This window comes from Phascolarctos cinereus, unplaced genomic scaffold (assembly GCF_003287225.1).
Source record: "Phascolarctos cinereus isolate Bilbo 61053 unplaced genomic scaffold, phaCin_HiC Scaffold_1;HRSCAF=81, whole genome shotgun sequence".
NCBI classification, from domain to species: Eukaryota; Metazoa; Chordata; class Mammalia; order Diprotodontia; family Phascolarctidae; genus Phascolarctos; species Phascolarctos cinereus.
This window is the reverse complement of record NW_027555514.1, coordinates 167507061-167526084: the sequence shown is the minus strand read 5'-3', so window position 1 is coordinate 167526084 and position 19024 is coordinate 167507061. Positions and strand designations below refer to the sequence as shown.

General features: G+C 44.6%; 1 protein-coding gene and 1 long non-coding RNA gene across 6 annotated transcripts in view; one reads left to right on the top strand and one right to left on the bottom strand.

Moving 5' to 3' along the window:
• Window positions 1-5425: 5425 nt before the first annotated feature.
• The window catches only part of GATA3 (GATA binding protein 3), a 34951-nt gene continuing 21352 nt past the window's right edge, over window positions 5426-19024 (top strand). For 2 of the 4 annotated variants that reach the window (XM_020965105.2, XM_020965104.2), the window contains exons 1-2: window positions 15610-15920; window positions 16447-17064. In XM_020965105.2, the coding sequence (XP_020820764.1) occupies window positions 16824-17064 (241 nt within the window). In that variant the 5' untranslated portion in view covers window positions 15610-15920; window positions 16447-16823. Of the gene's footprint in view, window positions 5574-15608; window positions 15921-16446; window positions 17065-19024 lie in introns of those variants that run through there. The other 2 variants (XM_078154876.1, XM_020965106.2) reach the window with 2 other exon arrangements.
• Window positions 7833-12381, bottom strand: LOC144455371 (uncharacterized). 2 transcript variants are annotated; one of them, XR_013484101.1, is made up of 3 exons: window positions 12119-12381; window positions 8570-8793; window positions 7833-8168 (listed from the first exon to the last, which is right to left on the bottom strand). It is a non-coding gene; the product is annotated as an uncharacterized LOC144455371 (long non-coding RNA). The 2 variants fall into 2 exon arrangements; XR_013484094.1 differs by having other exon boundaries at window positions 7833-8156; window positions 12119-12379.

The window sequence follows — 19024 nt, the reverse complement described above, 5'->3', positions numbered from 1 at the left end:
AGAGAGAGAGAGAGAGAGAGAGAGAGAGAGAGAGAGAGAGAGAGAGAGACAGAGACAGAGAGAGAGAGAGAATAGCACCAAGAACATCGAATTGATTTCTTTCCAGTTTGTTTGGAGAGAGAGTGCGACTGGAGAGGAGGATCCATAGGAGGGGAAAGATGAGGAGAGACGGAGGAGGCTGAAGAGAAAATTAACATTATTGGTATCTTTTTATATAAAGATGCAAATGGCATTTTATCTTAACTTGGCTCTGTGCTTTATTCAGTGTTTATGATTAATTATCTCCTTTTTCATAAAAATAAATCATGTTAAAAATTAGGATCTCGGAGCTTTGGAGAAAATAAGCACCGGTTTCAGGTCGATCCTGTTAATTTCAGCCTGAAATTGACACACTAATTAAAGAGCAGCGTGGCAAAGCACGAGCAGGCAAGATTATACCCCCCTCTTTTTTTTTATTATCAGATCTACCTTATATTTTCCCAATTAAAAACTGCAAAAAGCAGTTTCATTGCCCCGGGATAAAAAATAAGGGCCCCCTTTTCACAACGTCGGCCATCACTTTCTACCATCAGATTCATTGTGATGTATTAGATGCAATAAATTATCCCATGTAACAAAACATTGGGAGCTGAAAGGCAGATAATCTGGAAAGCAGAGATAAGGATTCATTATTCCAAATCATTATGAATCCAACGTTGCCTCTGACTTCTTTCTTAATCAGCTCCTCTGATCCTGGATATGTGAGCAGCGCAGATAAGGAGGGAGTCGTTTATAATTCTCCACCTCGTCTAATATTTTAAAATAAAGTCAGAGGCAAGAAAACGCCATAAAACACTGGTGAGCAGGCAAGCGCCGAATGAAAAATCACTTCCATGTTATTATATCCACAGTAAGATTTAATTAAAATTCTCCCCGTTCACGTGCTTTATTTTCATATAAGTTTTTTTCCCATCATGTAATAATTGATAGGAATTTGCAAACGGGGCTATTTGTTTAGGTCGCCGGGGTGGAATAGGTCCGACTGTATTTTTCATTTCGAGTAGTTGATATTTGAAACCTTCATTCGAGATGCTCATCCGCTCACCACTACCCCTCTTCATCTTTGTAGCTTTGTCAGTGATACATAGTTGAAATCACTGACCTAAAAGTTGAATTTAATAGAAATGTTCTGCTTTTTTTAAAAGGGGGGGGGAAGGGTAGTGACGGAATAGTTTCCCCCAAATACGCACCTTCTCCTCGCTCAACAAAATAACGCTCACTGAATCTGACCTGAAGATTAGAACTCTTACAGGAGTACAATTAAATGTGCTCGCCTGCTCACTGGAGCCCTCTTTTCCCCCCCCCTGAAAAAAATACCTAGGGAAATTTCAGTCAGCTTTTGGGTGAAATAGAAACACAGAAGTTGTGAACAACCGTGAATAAATATACGCTCTTCCAACCCTGCTATAGTCATAGGTCGATTAGATTAAAATTCTGGAAGCGATCACTCCCAGCTATATGTTCTCTTTTTGCCTCTCGGCAACACATGAATTTTATATCCATGCAGAAATAAAAGAGACCAAGATACGATTTAACTATCATTCTTCTACAAACCTATCCCTCTCTTTTTTTTAAACCACAAACAGAGATGGGGTTCTTTTATTGAAACTCGGTCTATCTGATTTCGGAGGATTGTGGGTTCTGAAATTTTGCTGAATGTATTAAAGAATATAAGCAACCAACCATGAGGATGTTCAGAAAATACACTCCTATGCAGACACAACCCCAATAGGAAGGGCCCTCCAACGCCTCATCCCATTTAAGACCACATTAGTTACCACTTATTCAACAGCCCGATCCCCAGTCCTAACATCAGCTATCCCCGAGGTTAATAGACGAGACCACATCCATTCAATGATGTGGAAAAGCCAAAGTGTCCACCACAAGCAGTAATTATGAGAAGTGAGAGAATAATTCGTTTGAGAATGTGTGTAGTGTGTATATGTATGGTCAGCATCCTTTTTTGACGGTTGTTCCTAAAACCTTACAAGTGGCTGTCTTTACACAGGGAAGGCAAAGAGGGCTTTAGTCATCTGGATATAAGGTTCTTTCACGAAAGTTTGAAATGTATGTGAAGGTCGAACTCAAATAACGGAGCGTTGCGTATTCTTTCCTCCCACCCCAATTGCTTTCCCACTCTATTTTTGTTTCTGTCTCTTTCTGTCAACAAACGCCTGCCATACGCAGGCACGCAACTTGACCCAAACTTCGAATCAGAGTGTGACAGAAAGCTTTTAACATTGACAGAATGGCTTGTGGCTTCGTTAAAGTCACATTTAAGACGTTGGGTGCGTTCGACTGCGCGTGCACTGACGAGGAATAACCCTTCTATATTTCTACATTTCCCCTAGGAAAGTGACACTGACTGACTTCATTGTTTCTCCTTATCACTCATCTCATTTTGCTTATTCCTTACAAATTCTCCCCTTTCACTCCATCCCATCTTGGCTTCTCTGGACTGCCAAATAAATCTAGAGATCCGAATGATCTGGGACTATTTCTACTCTTTTATTTGCCTCAAAGTAGCAGTTTTCTAAGCCCTAAAGGCCAGTGTGGTTGCAAGGAATATAACTGACACATTGAGTTGCAGTAAAATCTTTGATCTGGCTTGCCCTTTTAAAAATTTAAATAACTAGGTTTTATTTATTTATGGGAGAGTTTTCTTTATAAAAAAAAAGTCCAGAGTCTCTATGGTAGGTTAGTTTCCTTCCTACCTTCATCGGCTTTGTTTGCTAAAGAAAAAATTGAGGTGACGGAAGGAAGGAGGAAGGAGGAAAGATCAGATTTCTCCATCGCTTTACCAAGAAGTCACACTAAACTCGAAGATAGCCAGACTCCCCAGAGTCAGCAGAAAAGGAAGGGAGAAAGTCAGTCAGAGAAAGTCTCGCCAGAATCCACTAGAGGGTCGCCAGCAAGAACTCTGCATAGGAAGTAGGGATGGCGGGTAGGAAGGGAGAGAGAAAAGTGAATAAAGAAATGGAAATGTTCCTTCTTTCAATGTGACACGTATGAAATAGCATTGCTTCCTGGAAGGAGAATGAGTTTAATGTTTGATATCGATAGGCAGAAGAAGAGAGAGAGAAAAGGTTGAGGGGGAGAAATAGAGAAGACAGAGGAGCAAATAACCTGGCATTTATGCATCGGGATAAGAGATTAGAGGAGGTGGGGTCTATGAGCCTCTCTAGTTAATCCAGTGGCCTATGTCTCCAGAGCCAAGGCGGCTGTCGAACTAGCAAGATCTAGGTTGCACTGACCCAGCTCCGAAGCCCTGGCCGCAAGGAAGGCGAACCTGCTCTCCTCTCAGGGGAGGCTTGGAGACCACTGTTATTTTCTTGGCCCTTGAGAGAGAAAGGTAGCTAAACTGCAGTGTCCAGTCCGAGGTAGCAGAGAAGCAATTACAGCAGTGTTAGGTCAGCAGGTTGAGGGTGAACTGAATGACCTTTAAACCCCCGTCCTTCCAAAAAACCTCTCTCAACTTAACTTCTTCAGAAACTAGGCTCTAACTCTAAATGAACTTCTCTTGGTAGAATCAACTCCAGAGTGAGGTCTAAGATGGGCTAGGTAAAGAGACCCACAGAAAGAAAGTGTGAGTTTCTGCGAGTGGTCGAGGGAATGGAGTGCGACCTCTAGGTCCCTTTCAAAGATGAGAACAATTGATCTGAACCTACATCCAAACTCCAAACGTAGAAAGGGATGATAGGCAAATGTTTGAGCCAGGGCTGAGTTCAGGATTTAATCTTTGAGGACTGAAAAAAGAATGGCTTAAAATGTTGGGAAAGGGGAGAGTGTAGGGTAGGTAGGACTGAGGAGGGAAAATCAAATCTACCTAGAAGGCTTTGACTTAGACAGTTTTAGATAGCTTTATATATCATATAGGAATAAAACTCGGGGTTACAGGCTTATGAAACCTTTAAGTTAATACCTGAATACACGGTCTGTTCCCTCTATGAGAGCCTTTGGACTTGTTCATAAACACACCAAGCAATTGCTCTCTCACTGTCCTACTTCCCCCTGCTCCCACTCATCAATACTCTTTCTTCTTCAAATCACAATGACCTTACCATAAACAACCCTGATCTTTCCAGTCTGAATGGACTGGATGGTGGAGCACTTTATCCTCATTTTACTCCGCAAGTTGTTAGAAATATTCTTGAAGGCATTTCACTTCCTGACAAGAAATGCATTTTCTTATCCCCGCCTCCAGATGATTGTGAAAGTAGCCCGTTACTATTTTTGTTGTATAAATATTGTGGGGGGGGGGAATCCCTACCTGCCAAAACAACGGGACTCTGGCCTTTTCACCCGAGTATTTGTAAAGTTCGATTTACTTTTGTAGAAATTAATTCATGAGATGCTTACTAGAATTATTTTTGAGCTTTTCTAGGTCTGGGGAAAGAAGGAAGAGGAAAACTTTAAAAGATGGGAAAGGGCGTAGGGAAACCTTTTCTTTTTTTTTCTTTTTTCCTCTATAGACATTTGTATCTTCAGAGTGCATCCTTTGAGAGCAACTTTTCCTTAGCTATCCTGTAGCGGTAGCGCTTGTCCACGGTTTCTGATACCAATGTTTTCCATATTCAAAGAAGCTTCTAATGTATGTGTCTCCAAAGATTTGATTCCAGCCTTGAAATGTGCCAGGAGCTTGACAACCAACACACAGAACTGAATATCATCAGCCTCTCACAACTTTTTCCTCCTCCAGCTTTAGCAGAATAAAAAATGAATCAAATATACTCATACTTTTGAATACTCAGCATAAATCACAAACAAAAGTATAATTAAAAAAAGAGGAAAAGCCCCATGGAGGGATATGTGTGTGTAAAAGAGAGAGAGAGAGAGAGAGAGAGAGAGAGAGAGAGAGAGAGAGAGAGAGAGAGAGAGAGAGAGAGAGAAATAGTTTGGCGGTCCTGGAATTGACACAGTGGGGAACAGCTGGATGACTTCAACTTGGTACTCACTTCTCTCTGACATGGGTGAAAATGCATTTATAATAATAACCTCGTTAACAAAAATGACACAATAAGTCTAGTTCTAATTCCAATCCTACTATAAAAATTACAAACTCTTTAGGCATGTGGTGTGGATTAGGTCACATTACAGTACTGTCTTTCGTTCCCCGGTCGCTGTCAGTTTCACACTCCTCTCACGTCCTGTGGTTTGCGTGAGGAGGGGTGTAATTAAATGACTCTCTCTCTCTCTCTCTCTCTCTCTCTCTCTCTCTCTCTCTCTCTCTCTCTCTCTCCTTTTTCAACCCGGAAGAACTCTGATCTCTTCAGTGAGGAGGAGGAGGAGGAGGAGGAGGAGAAAGAGGAGGAGAGTAGGTTGCTAGGAAGGATGCAGATCACCGAGGTTTTACTTTTCACTGGGAGCTCTTGTGAGATGCCGTGAGGTGCAGCGGCAGTAGAGGAGGAAGAGGCGGCAGCGGCGGCAGCAGCGGCAGCAGCAACAGCAGAGAAATCTGTCATTTCTACCTTCAGGTCTCCAGCAAATCAAGAAAAAAACAATAAGCAGCTGACCAGTCTGAGCAAGCTGTCCAGGTCAGTGAATACCGCAATCTCCCTTTCTCTAACATAGCGTTCTCTTCCCCTTCTCCACGTGGAGAGAATTAGAAAGGGATTCTGAATTCAAAGGGCAGCTGTCGTTGGAGGAAACTCTACCCTACTCCTAATTCTTATTGTTCTTTTTAAACACTCTGGATCTTTGACTTTCTACTGTGACTCTGTGTGTGTGTGTGTGTGTGTGTGTGTGTGTGTGTGTGTGTGTGTGTGTGTGTGTGTAGGTGGAAAGAAGACATGCTTAAACTCCTGAGCTAGATCCGGGGATTCATTGCTACTTTGGGACCCGAATTTTCCTCCTATGTACTTACCTTCGGAGTAGAAGGAAATAGCTGGGGAGAATAGGGAGGCGGGGGGAGAAGAGAAGGGAAATCATAACCTGCTCGTCTCGGAGTATCGCAGCTTTCTTACTACTAAGACGAGTTGAAAGAGCTCCTAAAATTTTGCTTGTTGTAAAACCACGAAACAGCTATCGGTGCATCTATTTTTCAGTGCTTGTATTTGCTTCGGTGCTCTGTGTTACTCGTGTATGGGGTAAGTTTAGGCGCATTTTCTTGGTATATAATTCAAGAAATAGATATGTAGCAAGAAGAAAAAGTTTGACCCGCAGATGTGTCGGCATCTGTGTTCTAACATGTCAAAGGGCATTAGGAAGGCTTTGAGGCACAAGCCACTAAATACAAACCCAAGGCAAAACAATCACAAGTGAGCAAAAGGCAGCTTTGGAAAGAGTGTGTAGAAAGGTTAGAGCATTAGGGGAAGAAGGGCTCAAGGGTTCTAGCTTCTTTCTCCTGAGACAGAAGGTGGCTTGAACTGACCCTGAGGAAAGTGAAGTGAGGCCAGGGCAGTTTCTCTAGAGGAGTGTAGGTGATTTTAAGAAATTTAATCTAATTCCAGTTTATGGGAGGGTGACATTATTTTCTACATACTCATACACAAAACTCCTACACCCAAAAGTAATTACTTTTGAAAACAGGATGACAGCTGAACTAGATAAAACTCTGCTACCAAAATATATGATTAGTTTTCCCTCAACTTGGCACAGAAATAGGATCCCTCCTAATCCACCCCTTTCCAAACACACACGCGCGCGCGCGCACATACACACACACACACACACACACACACACACACACACACACACACACACCAGGGAGCCTGGTTTGTTGGCTCCAGGTTATAAACATTTAACAGGACAATTACCTATCACCACCCCCTGGCTCTGTCAACTTACTGATGGACAGCAGTTAGCCTGAGGGTAGAAGTTTGGGTCACTTTATAGATGAAGTAGGTTGGGGGGTGGGGAGTGAAGAGGGGCATAACTAAACGTGGGTGTGACCTAGCACTGCTCCTGGGTTCAATTTCAAGGTATATTCATTGGCACCTTGTGTTATATATGTGTCTCTGATGAACTAGGGAGGGATTGAATGGTTGAGGACTCATATTGGGTGTGGTTCTTAGTGTCAGAAGTTGTGAATAGGACTGTGGAGGTGAGTATGTCTACGAAGTCCAGTTAGTGTAACTTGAATCAAGCCTGAGCAGAGACAAATGGAGGTAAATTGAATGAAGACTTAGGCATTAGATTTTATGTGTTAATGTCTGTGTGTAGGACTGTATTTTGTTGAGCCTAAAGGGTTCTGGGAGAGGTCTCATATTCACTGAGGGATTCTGGAAAGCCTGTGACAGATGCACTGGCCATCCTTCCTAGCTCTCCCTTCCACCTACAAGCCTTTTCTTCTTTTCCTAATCTTAGCGAAGCCAGTTATTAACTCTGACAACCAAGATGGATCCTTGTTAAGGCCATCCAAGCTATGTATCTTCCTGAAGCATGAGATATTGAGGATATAGGGAACAGTAAAGGGAAGCAAAGAAATAGGGGAGATTAGGTGAAAACTATTAAGCTCCTCAGGTGCTCTTTGATGGAAAAGCTGAAGAGAAAATAATACAAAACAAGAATCCAGCCCAGGTCAGGACTTTGACCTTTGAGATGTAGAGACCCATAGGCCAGTAGGTTTGATAAGTGGGAAGGGTACAGCCAAGACCCAGGAGATTGCAAAATGGCAGAGACCTAAGCTCTACTCCAGACAGAGTATTCTACCCCGCCATCAAATTTGCATACCTATCGGTTAATGCAATATTATTCTATGAATGACTATTTCACAAAGCACACATTATTGAAACAATTTTCTTTAACAAATAGTTTGAATACTCTTAAGGTCAACCGTTGCCTGAGAGCAAAGGTAATTTCAGTTCTTTTTCTTCCCTGTGGATGATTTCTGTGTTGCCCACATAGTCTGGCTTGCTCGCTCTGTCTGGTCTCCTGCCAGGAGCTTCTGTGATGAAGATGATGGACTAGACGTGGTCTGAGTTTGGTGGGATTTTTGGAGAGCCATGTGAAAAGAAGGAAATTGGGCTTCACTTGGGTGATGGGCTGAAGTCCTGGCTGGCGTTCCGGAGAGGAGCCAACGGTTTTTAAAAACAAATTGCTGAGATGGGGATATCCATTATTCTGAGGTGGTAGCGGAAGGCCACCTTCTCAGAACCTTCAGCCCTTGGCTGTGAGACCTGTCCACACAGCTCAATGGTGTCAGGCAGCAATAGGAGAAAGGGAAAAAAAAAAGAGACCTTTGGTGTTTGCATCCTCTTAGCTTAGCCACCCATACCACCTAGACAGATGGGTTTATACTCTGCTACATTGGGCACACGCGTGCATATACACACAAACCCACGCAGAGCATTCCGGGAAGGGGTATCTACTCATGGTGAAAGTTTTAAAAAAATGTTTTTAAAAAATCTCAAACTGAAATCTCCTTTGTATTGGAACGATATTTGACTCTTCATCGTCCTGATAACATTTTTCTCCTTAATTATCCCAAAGAAATAAGATTTCAGCTTCTCCGTCCCCCCTCCCCACCCTATCCCATCCCACCAGCTACCTTAGAGATGTGCAGGTCATATGGCAGCTTAATTCGGCTCACCTTATTCTAGAGCAGGACTGGAGGTGGGGGTAGAATGGAAGAGAGAGAAGACAGGTCGTCGTTGTGATGGGGAGCACGGTAGAAGAGTTCTCTGACTTTACAGCCAGGAGACTGCTGGGGGCTTGGGGGAGGGAGAATATAGGGAGATATGAAAGAAGCAGGGGTCACAGAGGAGTTGAGCCCACAATTCCTTCCATTTCCCTGATATCGCCAAATATGCAGGCCTGTTAATGCAGACAGGAAGGGAACAATGGAGAATGAGTTGAAACAGTGATGTAGGTGTTATTTTTTTTAACAGTAATTAATAAAGCCCCCAGATCAGTCCCTTCTCGGTCAACCGATTGTTCTGGAGGTCAGTTTTGGTACCGAAGCTCTCACTAGGAAGAGGACAATGAAGAAGCTGGGGTGATATACCTTCCCGGGCTTTCGCTTTTTCCACACCAATCTCTGGTGGCTGCAAGTGTTGCTGCTGCAGTTAACCAAAGGAGAATGACCCCCTACCCACTGATCTAGGGCTTGCTCTGGACGAAATCCAACTCTGCTTCTCACTACAGCCGCTTTCTCACCTCCTCTTACTTCTCCCTGGCTACCTCCACTAAGGCAGAAGGTTAGGGGGTTAATTTTTTCTAGATGGTTATGCGGGAATGTTCGGCTCTCTCCTGCTAACCTTCACAAGGGGAAATTCTCCCTCGGTCCAGTCCCAATGCCCTCTTCTGGTTCGTTTCTTTTCTCTCCCTTCAAATGTGCATTATTAAACCTCAACCAGAAACCCTTCCCCCTCCTCTTTCAATCCCTTTCTGCTTCACCCCGACTTCATATTTATCTCCTTAACATTATGGGCTTTCTTGATTGAGGAGGGAGGAGGGAAGGCTAGAGAGAATGATAGCCCTAGGAGCTAGCTGGGGCGCGAGGGAGGGAGGAGGTAGGTGCTGGTGGGTGGTGAGGAGGGTAATCTCGAAGCGCATCTTCTGAGTTTCCCCGCCTCTTGCCGCCCCTCCTTACGCTGGTGGGTTTCCTTCCGAGTTTCAAACGGTGATAGATGAATAAGCAAAAAAGAAGAGTAAATAAAACCACACACCACCCCAAACCAATAGCTAATTTCAGAGCGAGGAAGGGTACGGGAACAGTTTTGGGGAAGCAGAAACCAGTGTACTTGGTAAATTCTTTCCCCTCCTGGTCTCAGTTCCTGAAGATTCAATTTGGCTCACGCGCACACACACACAGACACACACTCAGACACACGAGATCATTTTCCAGCGAACTTTTAGTCATGTCCCCGACATCCTCGGGTAGAAATATAACAAAACCAACTAGCTCTATTTCACCTCTCCAAACCAGTGTTACCCACTCATATGCAGCGAGCTGTGTCCCCTTGATTTAAGTCCGCCAGTAGGGTGCCTGCTCCTTAATCGGGAAAGGGAAAAGGGGAAAAGACGTCTCAAAAATTTGGACTCTCTCCATTGTCCCCTCCGAGTTTAACTGGGCGGCCACTCCTCCTACAGGCTCGTATTGGTTTAGTATGCGCGCGCCCGACCCTACAGAAGCCCCCGCCGCCCGTGCCCTGGGCCGTGTCCCCTGTATAACCCTCCTGCTCGACAGGCTGGAGGCTGTTTATACAGCTTTACCTGTGCTATTCTCGTACCCTGTAAAAAATCCCAGCCGGGCAACCGTAACCTAATCCGCTCATTGAGGATGGGGGTAGGGAGTTAAGGCTTGGAACCGAGAGAGTAGGGGTGTGTGTGTGCCAGAAAGGGGTTTCTCTTCTCAACCCCTTGGGACTGAACGAAATTCAGACCAGGTGCGGGTGACCGTCCTAGTAACACTGACCTATCCAGGACGGCAGTATCATCTCTTCCCCCGTCACCTAGAGTAATTGTAAATCACTTCGGCTACAAGGTCACAAACCCCGTTTGCAAGCAGGATAGAATGGTTCCCTGAACTACAGTATCCCATCGCATTCCATACTGGGACCGATTTTTCCCTTCTTCCCTCAAGTTTGAATCTGTTTAATCTTCCTTTCCCCCCTTCCTCCAAATATCAGAGAATCCAAATCCCCCAAAATTGTTCCATCTCCTTACCTCCCGGACTCCCAGTGAAAAAAGATGAGGCAAAAGGGTCTGAAATCGGTGGAAAAGGCCTTCGGCTAACCCAGGAATTGTTGAAAGTCTATATAAGTCAAAGAATACGTTTTTCCAACGCCCCTATCCCTCTTTCCATCTGCTAACTCAGTTTGCTCAACCAACTCTCCCGCAACCCTGGTAGAAGCTGAGGCCATATAGCCTTCCTTAAAATCGAATTAAACGCTCTTTTCCAGTTATTGTCTCTAGCTAATTGCTCCAACAATGGCCTCTATTAAAACTCTAGATGCTCAATTAGAAGCCAAAGTGGCTAGACTTAAGCCTACGTCAGGAGCAGAAAAAGGGGCCAAAGGAATACAGGGCAGAGAATAAGAACCGAACCTGGCAAAATCGGGTCAGCCGACGGTACCAGAGACTGGCTAATTCCGTTTCCTTCCAAGACAAACGACCACAGCGTACAATTCACTCCATTTTTATTGATGGGTAAAAGCAAATGATGATTGATTTAAACCCAAAAAGGGACTTCCCCTATTTCCTCCGCTCCTCTCCTCAGACTCATTTTTGCCTTCTCCTTTATCGCCCCCCCAATTTCTAGCTTTTGATTTTACTCCACTCTTAAGCTCTCTTTGGGGATTGCTCCCAACCTTGTTTTATTTTCCTTTTAAAAGAACGCCCGCCAGGCGCTGATGGTGAGGTTGCCAGTGGAGAGATAGGAGTGACACAAAAACCAAATTGCACAGCTTAGTTTCTTTCGCTCACTTGCATTTTTGCTGTTTTGAAAAAAATCTAACTACTTCTCGTGCTTTCTCCCCTTCCAGAATTCTTAGGTAAACACCTTTAAATGATCGCCCTAGGCATTCTGAGGTTGCTTTAACTCCCCTTTCTCTAGATTAGTACTTTTTCGACTGGGAGACGATTCCCCGATTCCCCTTGCCCGACCCTTGCCTTAACCCTTTTCCCATATATTCTGCACCTAGTCAAAATTCAGTCAACATATTCGGCCCACTCGGGCTGGGCATCTCCGGCAGCCGTTATCTCCTCTTTCCCGGTCCAGCCTCCTGAATAAAAAGATGCTTCCCCTTCCCTCGCCCCCTCAGGTCGGTTTCTTTGCAAAGCCCTGACATCCCTCCGGCTCGTTCCCCGTCCCCCTTATTTTGGGTCAGGAGTTGGGGAGGGAGAATAATGGAAAGGAGGGGGGGAGATATTTCTCTTCAACTCCACCCAAAAAGAATGTTAGTCTTCATTATAATTACTCAACTCCTTTCCTCGTGAGGACACGCTCGGCCCTTTCAAATGTACTTAAGGAGGGAGGGGTACACCTAATTTCTCCTGGTTGTCAGATGTCCAGATCCTCATACTGTCCTTCTTGCAAAGACAACGTGAAGCTCCCTCCCTCTGGAACCCTGCGTTTCCGATGTGCGCTTAGGCAAAGCGTCCAATGAATCTCACTCCCACGGCAAAGCCCCCTTACCCTAGCAGAGAGGCCTGGTTCCCAAAAGCCGAGGCAAAGCGGCAACAGCAGTAGCATCCTCCTTCCCCGGTGCTGAGACATGCAGGCTGCTGCTAAGGGAGAGAGGCGAGACTAGCCTGAGACAGCCTGGGTGGCAGAGAGGAGGGGGGGCGGGTTGGAGGTAGGGGTGGCTGGCCTGAGAGGGGGCAGAGAACACAACGCTGCGAAGTATCAAGCTTTTGTAGGTGGGTGGGGGCGCGCGTATATCTGGAAGTTTTAGAAATTGAAGCTGGTAGGAAAAAAATAATAAAAAGAAAAGCCGGGACTACCCTTCGTCCTCTGGATCCCACCCCCAACCCCTTGCCCCTCCGTCGTTCACCCCCTCCCTTAAGGAAGCCAGGGCTTGCCGTAGCAGCTGAAGCGTGCCAGGCCGGCGCCTGGCGTGGCCCAGACCCCCTCAACCCAGCTCCCAGCCTCAGGCCACGCTCTGCAGTCCTCTCTTTGGCCCCTGTTCATTACCTCCCTTCCCCCCTTCCCTCTTCCAACCCCCACCTCCTCGACCCGTCCCAGACCTCGGCCTTCCTCCTCTTTATCCACCCAGCTTCTCCCCTTCCCACCCTGCCCCTTGCTCCTGGCTCTGGGGCTGGGCCTGTGACGTCAAACCCAGTGTGGCGTCGGCTAGACTGGCCGGCGCGGGCCATCAAAAGAGCAACGTCCTCTTCCCCAATTACCCACTGTCAGTCCGGGAACAGGGGGCGGACAGGCTGGGAATTCGATGTAAATACCCCCCTACAGGCTGGCTCCATTACTGAGTGCATCTACCTCCCACCTCCCCCACTCCTCCAGCCGCCCCGACCAATTTGTAGCCCATCTACCTGGATGTAAAGCGGAGACTTAGGGCCACATTTTGTGGGTTCGGTATCCATCTGAATACGACCAGATATCGAGCATGCCATTAAAGCACGACGAATGGACAAAGTCAGTTCCCTCAGCATTCATTGTCTCCATTTTCCCCTCATCAAGTTTGGGGGGGGAGCGTGGAGAAACTTCCGGATACTCTGGTTTCTCTTGTTAGCCAGGTTATCCCCCACCCTCACCTGAATTAAAATTTATGTTATGTCCCGTATTACGATTAAACATTTTAAAAATCCGTGAGTCAGCACTATTCTTCCCAGAAGCAATCTCCTGGGTAGTGTTGGTTTGAGGTGCTACGGATTCTCTCTAAAGGGGGCAAATTTTCCATGCCTGCGTTTTTTGTTTTTGTTTTGTTTTGTGTTTTTTTTTTGTGGGGGGGAGTGGTTTTGTGCTAGGATGAGATTCTAGCACCCCCCCGAATCCCCCACCCCCACCCCACCTCCTGTGAATTTATGCCCAGGAACTGTTTTTGAAACTTCTTTTTTTTCCCTCTACATTTCTAATTTGAAATACTAACGGAATGGATGTGGGTCTATATTCCTCCCCTTGTTTATGGAATGATTTCCGGTGTATGTTAGACATATACTAAATAATTAAACGCTTTGGAGAACGCAGTGAGCAGGAGATGCTGGCAACTTGACTGGCCCTAGAGAGAAAGATAGTCAAAGAGTGGGAGGAAAATCGATGTTCTTTTACTGGGCCAATGTTATAAAATAGAGGCAGTAACTGGACTCAGGAGAAACCTGGAGGATTTTTAGCTTTGCTAATTAATTTTAAAGACATTCTTTTTCTGTGTCCGGTTTAAACTGAATCCCAGTTTTAAACAGGAATTTGATCGCAGAATTACAGATTCAAGGCAAAGAAACACCAAATCTCTAGATCTGTCCGACCCATTTTTCAACTTCCTTTTCCAGGAAACCAGAGGAGGGTTTTAAACATAATATAGAACTTCTCAAAAGCTGAATATTGGTGTTTCCCTGTCCCAGCTAGACCTTTCTGCAGCCTAGCAGAAAGCCATCTTTTCTGAATTTACTTTACCTTCATCCATTTCCATTTATATGTAGTGTGTGGTATCATTTTTATCTCGCACTCAATTTTTAAATGTATATTTAGAGTTTATATTTTTCCACCAAAATCTTTGTCGGAGGTAAGAAGACTAGGAAACTTTTTTTTTACTTCTTTTATACTACTTCCCCCCCCCCCCTTCGCTTTTAAACTTAAGCATCACTTTACCCAATTTGAGCTCAGGGCTGGTGCTTTAGCACCACTAGGGGATGCAGTGGCTCAATGGACTGAGTAGTGGCAAAGGTGGTTCGAACTCTCCCTTCCAGCCAATCACTGGAATCTATCGCTAGTCTCCTCAGCTTGCATTTTCTCTATTGGCCCGGGACTCTCTTTCTCCCTTACACTCCGCCCCTGCCCTCCGCTCTTCTCTTCACCCCACCCCCCAGCTCCTAATCCTGTCCCACCAGTGCTCTCTGTAGCTCTTAGACCGGTAGCTAAGACCTTCAAAGTTTGCTGAGCTGTGTTACTGACCCGTCCTCACTCCACTGACAGTCTTACAGCTGGAAGATTAAGTTGCGGAGTATTATTTATTTGGAAGAGGTCTCTCTCTTTCCTCTTCCTAGTTTTGGTTAGATATGCTGGCATTAGGAGCCGGTTAGGAACAGATAAACACTCTTGCAAAAAAGTGGGAAAAGTTCTGTAACTAGTGTCAGGAACCACATTCCCTCTGCTGTTTTGCGCGCGCGCGCATGCACACGCGCACACATACACGCGCGCGCGCGCGCACACACGCACACACACACGTATTAACTCTGTTGAATAAATGAAATGCTTCTCCCCTGCGCACCGTTTGCGTCCAGGCATATTGTTAGGCAAGGCAAACTAAAATATTTATTATAAATACTATAGGTTCGGAGCTGTTACATCTGTAACAGCTGGACCGGTGCTAATTTGAGGGGCTGCTTACTGAAAATGGAAAGATATCTTTTGTAACATGGAGATTAAGAAAATAGAAGTAGAAACGTACATTTCTTAACTGGACGATATCTGGATATTTTAGGAGATGGCAAACCTAAACAGACTTTGAAATTTTTAGTTTACTCATCAATTTTATGTGCACATATATTCACAGAAATGAATCACCCCAAATTTCTTAACTATATCTCACCCTTTCCCGAATAAGTTAACTTTACGAATGGGATAGTCAGGTTTCACTGGTACTAATAAAACTAACAACCCAATTTTGAATTAGCAGGATCCGATGCCACACATTTAAAGGGCCAGAGCACCAATTTTTTTTACTCTCCGACTCTCACTCCTAAAACCTTAACGTAGTTTAAAAACTCTTTCCCGAGTACTTTCAGTTTGTGGACTCTATTAAAGCTATACTCTCCGGTCACCGGAGAGGGAAGGGGGGAATTTTGGAGAAGGGTAGTGCGGGGGTGGTGGGGGGAGGGGATGGTGGCAAAGTAAAGGAGTAGGTTTGGGTTGCAGTTTCCTTGTATTCAGTATCCTGTCCCTCCTTATCCAATGACAGGCTCCTCCCCTCCAGCGCTGATGACACTAGAACCTCCTTAAGTTGCGTCGCGCCACAGCTGTCTGAGAACACTGAGCTGCCTGGCGCCGTCCTGATACTTTCAGAAAGAATGCATTCCCTGTAAAAAAAAAAAGAGAGAGAGAGAGAGAGAGAGAGAGAGAGAGAGAGAGAAAGAGAGAAAGAAAGAAAGGAGAGAGGAGACAGGAGAGAGCGAGAGAGAGAGAGCGAGAGAGAGAGAGAGCGAGAGCGAGAGAGAGAGAGAGAGAGAGAGAGAGAGAGAGAGAGAGAGAGAGAGAGAGAGAGAGTCTGATCAAGCAGTTTCTGCTTCTCTCTCGGGTCACACACTTTCTGCTCCCCACTGCCGAGGTTGGTACTGTATCTGCATTTCTTTTCTTTTCTTTTCTTTTCTTTTCAAAGTTTCTGTTTTTCTACATGTGGATCTCATCTCTACTCTCCTCTCTTCTTCATTCTTCCTCTGTTGGAAGGTTTCTTAAGGAGTGGATTTTTACAGGCTTGAAAATTTACAGTGCTGGGTTAGAGTTGCACAGACCAGGGGCTCTTGGGATACAGCCTAAGGTGGATTTTTGTCCCCTTGAGCCTTAAAAAAAAGTACTTCTTTTTTCCTGAGGCAGGAGTCCATAGGACTTGGGGGTGGGGCGTGTGTTAAAAGAAAAGAAAAACCAGTGTTGGTATAGTTTGCTGCTAATGTCTTGGACGTTGTGCGTGTGTCTGTGCCGAGTTCTGCAGGCTATAGATGCCTCTGTTGTATGCATATGCTCCTGTGTGTGCATGCTTGTGATCTATCTGTATGGGAGGTGGTGCCAGTTCATAAAACTCAGGTGCTAAAGTACTTAAGTGCTCATCCAATTTCCACCCCTCCTTTCCATTACAGGTGACCCGAGGAGAGACTCACCTTGCAAGAGCTGAGGAAAATCCTTGGGGAATCTCATTTCTAAAAATTTAAATTACCACCATAAAAAAAATCCTTCCCTTTCCCCCCATTTATTTGGAATTAATTATTTCTCGCTTTCTCCTTTCTTTGAAACAATTCTAAAAGACAAAAACCAATTTCCTTCCTCTTCTTTCCCATTCTCCCTATTCCATACTACTTCCTCGCTGAAACACAAGAAAAAAACCCCACCACCGACAACAGCAACTGAAAAACAAAAAACAAACCCAAAAACCCATCCCCTAAGCAAAAACTGAACACCTCCAGAATTTTGAGCTGTCTTTCCGGAGAAGACCGCGCGCGAGAGCGTGATCGAGGATATGGAGGTGACTACGGACCAATCCCGCTGGGTCAGTCACCATCACCCGGCAGTTCTGAATGGCCAGCATCCAGACACTCACCACCCGGGGCTCAGTCACTCTTACATGGACCCTTCACAGTACCCTCTGCCAGAGGAAGTGGATGTACTTTTTAACATCGACGGACAAGGCAACCACGTCCCACCTTACTACGGAAACTCTGTTAGGGCCACCGTACAGAGATATCCTCCGACCCATCATGGTGAGTAGATTTGATTTCCTTCTTATCTCTTTTCTTTACTTAAAGGCCCAGTTTTCTAGACACCTCAGCGTATTCTGCCTACCTCTTCTAAGGCTCGGTGAAGAGTCAGTTTCACGTGAAGGAGGCATGGGAACGCTGGAGGAGTTGGGGAGAAGTATAAGTAAACTTGATTTCCTTTTCTCATTCTGGTTTGGAGATGGCAGTGGTTTCTGTCCGGGCAGAAATGGAAAAGGCCATCTATTTTTTTTTCAACTGTTCATCTGAGTGATATGAATAACAGAAAAAAAGGCTAATCATTCCTTTGATCCAAAGGTGTAGCCTCTCTGCAAGGAACACACAGTCCAGGTCTAGCCAGCCCTCTACCTGGCCAAAGTTGCCTTTTTTCAGGCTACGTTCCAGGTTTTCGGAGCTTGGAGGCTCAGAGTAGAGAAAGAGGCAGAGATTTAGGGGGACCACCTAGTATGCCTCAGCTAAGCTGTGACACCCCCAACTGTGAATGCCTCTGTAGCCGAAGATCCCAGACAGCTTGTATTTTCAAGCATGTGGGTGAGAATTGAAAGAAAGGGAACTACCTAAGAAAACTTTTATATTTTGGAAACTCTTTCTTAGTTGGGGCGACTGGTTCATCCAAGCGTCTCTGCATTTGCAACTTTAGGCAAACTTTCAGCAATCCAAGACATTTATTTATATGTACGACTCCTCTGGCCTTTGCCTAAAAGGCAATATGTTCAGGTCCCTGCAGTTTTCTTGGTTCCTTGGCATTAGGAAAATGTAATTCAGACTTGTAGACTGGAAAGCAATCAGGACATTTCATAGAAAGACTGGCTATTAATTTTAAGGTTTCAAGCCTTCTTAGATTCCCGGCTCCACAGAATTTTCCTGTCCAGCTTTGCTTTAGAATTTCTGGAGATCGCTTTCACTCTCAATCTTTCTCTGAAGATATACCTTCCTAGTTCCCTCTTTAAGGCCTACTATTATTATTCCCTGAAGTCCCTTTAAGGATTAAGAATTTAATTTCCATTTTTCTTAATTAAGGGGAAGATTGGAGTTGTTATACATTGTTTTTTCTTCCTTTGAGAAGTTTGGGAGAGGGGTGAAATTAAAAAATAAAAACAATCTGGACATAACACTTTCCAAACAAAAACTCTAAGATTTTAAAACATAAAATGATTCCTGTAAAAGAGAAGCAAAAAGTGAGGCAGAAAAAAATATAGGGTTCCTATTCCAAGAATGATTCCCCCCCCCATTCCCTCTATACATTGTTGACAGAGTTCCTCAGTACCAGACTTCAGGGGTCTGCTGTTACTAGATTTTAAACCAATTGTTTCTGCCGATGGGGCGCTCTTTGCCCTTACTCAGTGCATATCAGCAGTTAAGTGGAAATACAATCGATGCAGACTTAATGTTATTTACTATACTACTTCCTGGATAATAGTGAATCTTGACCCTTTATGTTCAAAGAACTCCCTTTCCACATCCCCTCCCCTTCCTCTCTCAGATTTTAGTTTCAGTATTGTTTTTAATGCTTAATAGAATAGTAAACATTAATGTGAATGTTGGATTAAAGGATTAATAGGTGTGTGGATCTGTAGATACAATTCTAATGTGCACTTTTAGTGTGAGTTCAGCTCTATCTAGCTCAGGTTTATGTGTATTAAAAGTGAGATATATGTGTTACCCCAAAGTCATCCTAGGTGATAAATACCTAATACATATTCCAAGTTACAAATCAATTTTTTGTTTTGAGAGCCTATCTGGGGCTCATTTTATTTTCATCCATGACCTGTCTTGGAAAGGGAAGCAAAGCAGAGAGAGGCTCCTGTCCCCAGCTTATAGCCTTGGACATTTTCTCTGACAGAGCATTCGAAAGCTTTTGGCAAAAGCCATCCAAGTCCTTTTGGAAGTAGTCAGGCTGCCATCAGCAAGTGTTGCATTGAGTTAGCCCGGAAATAACCCTCAA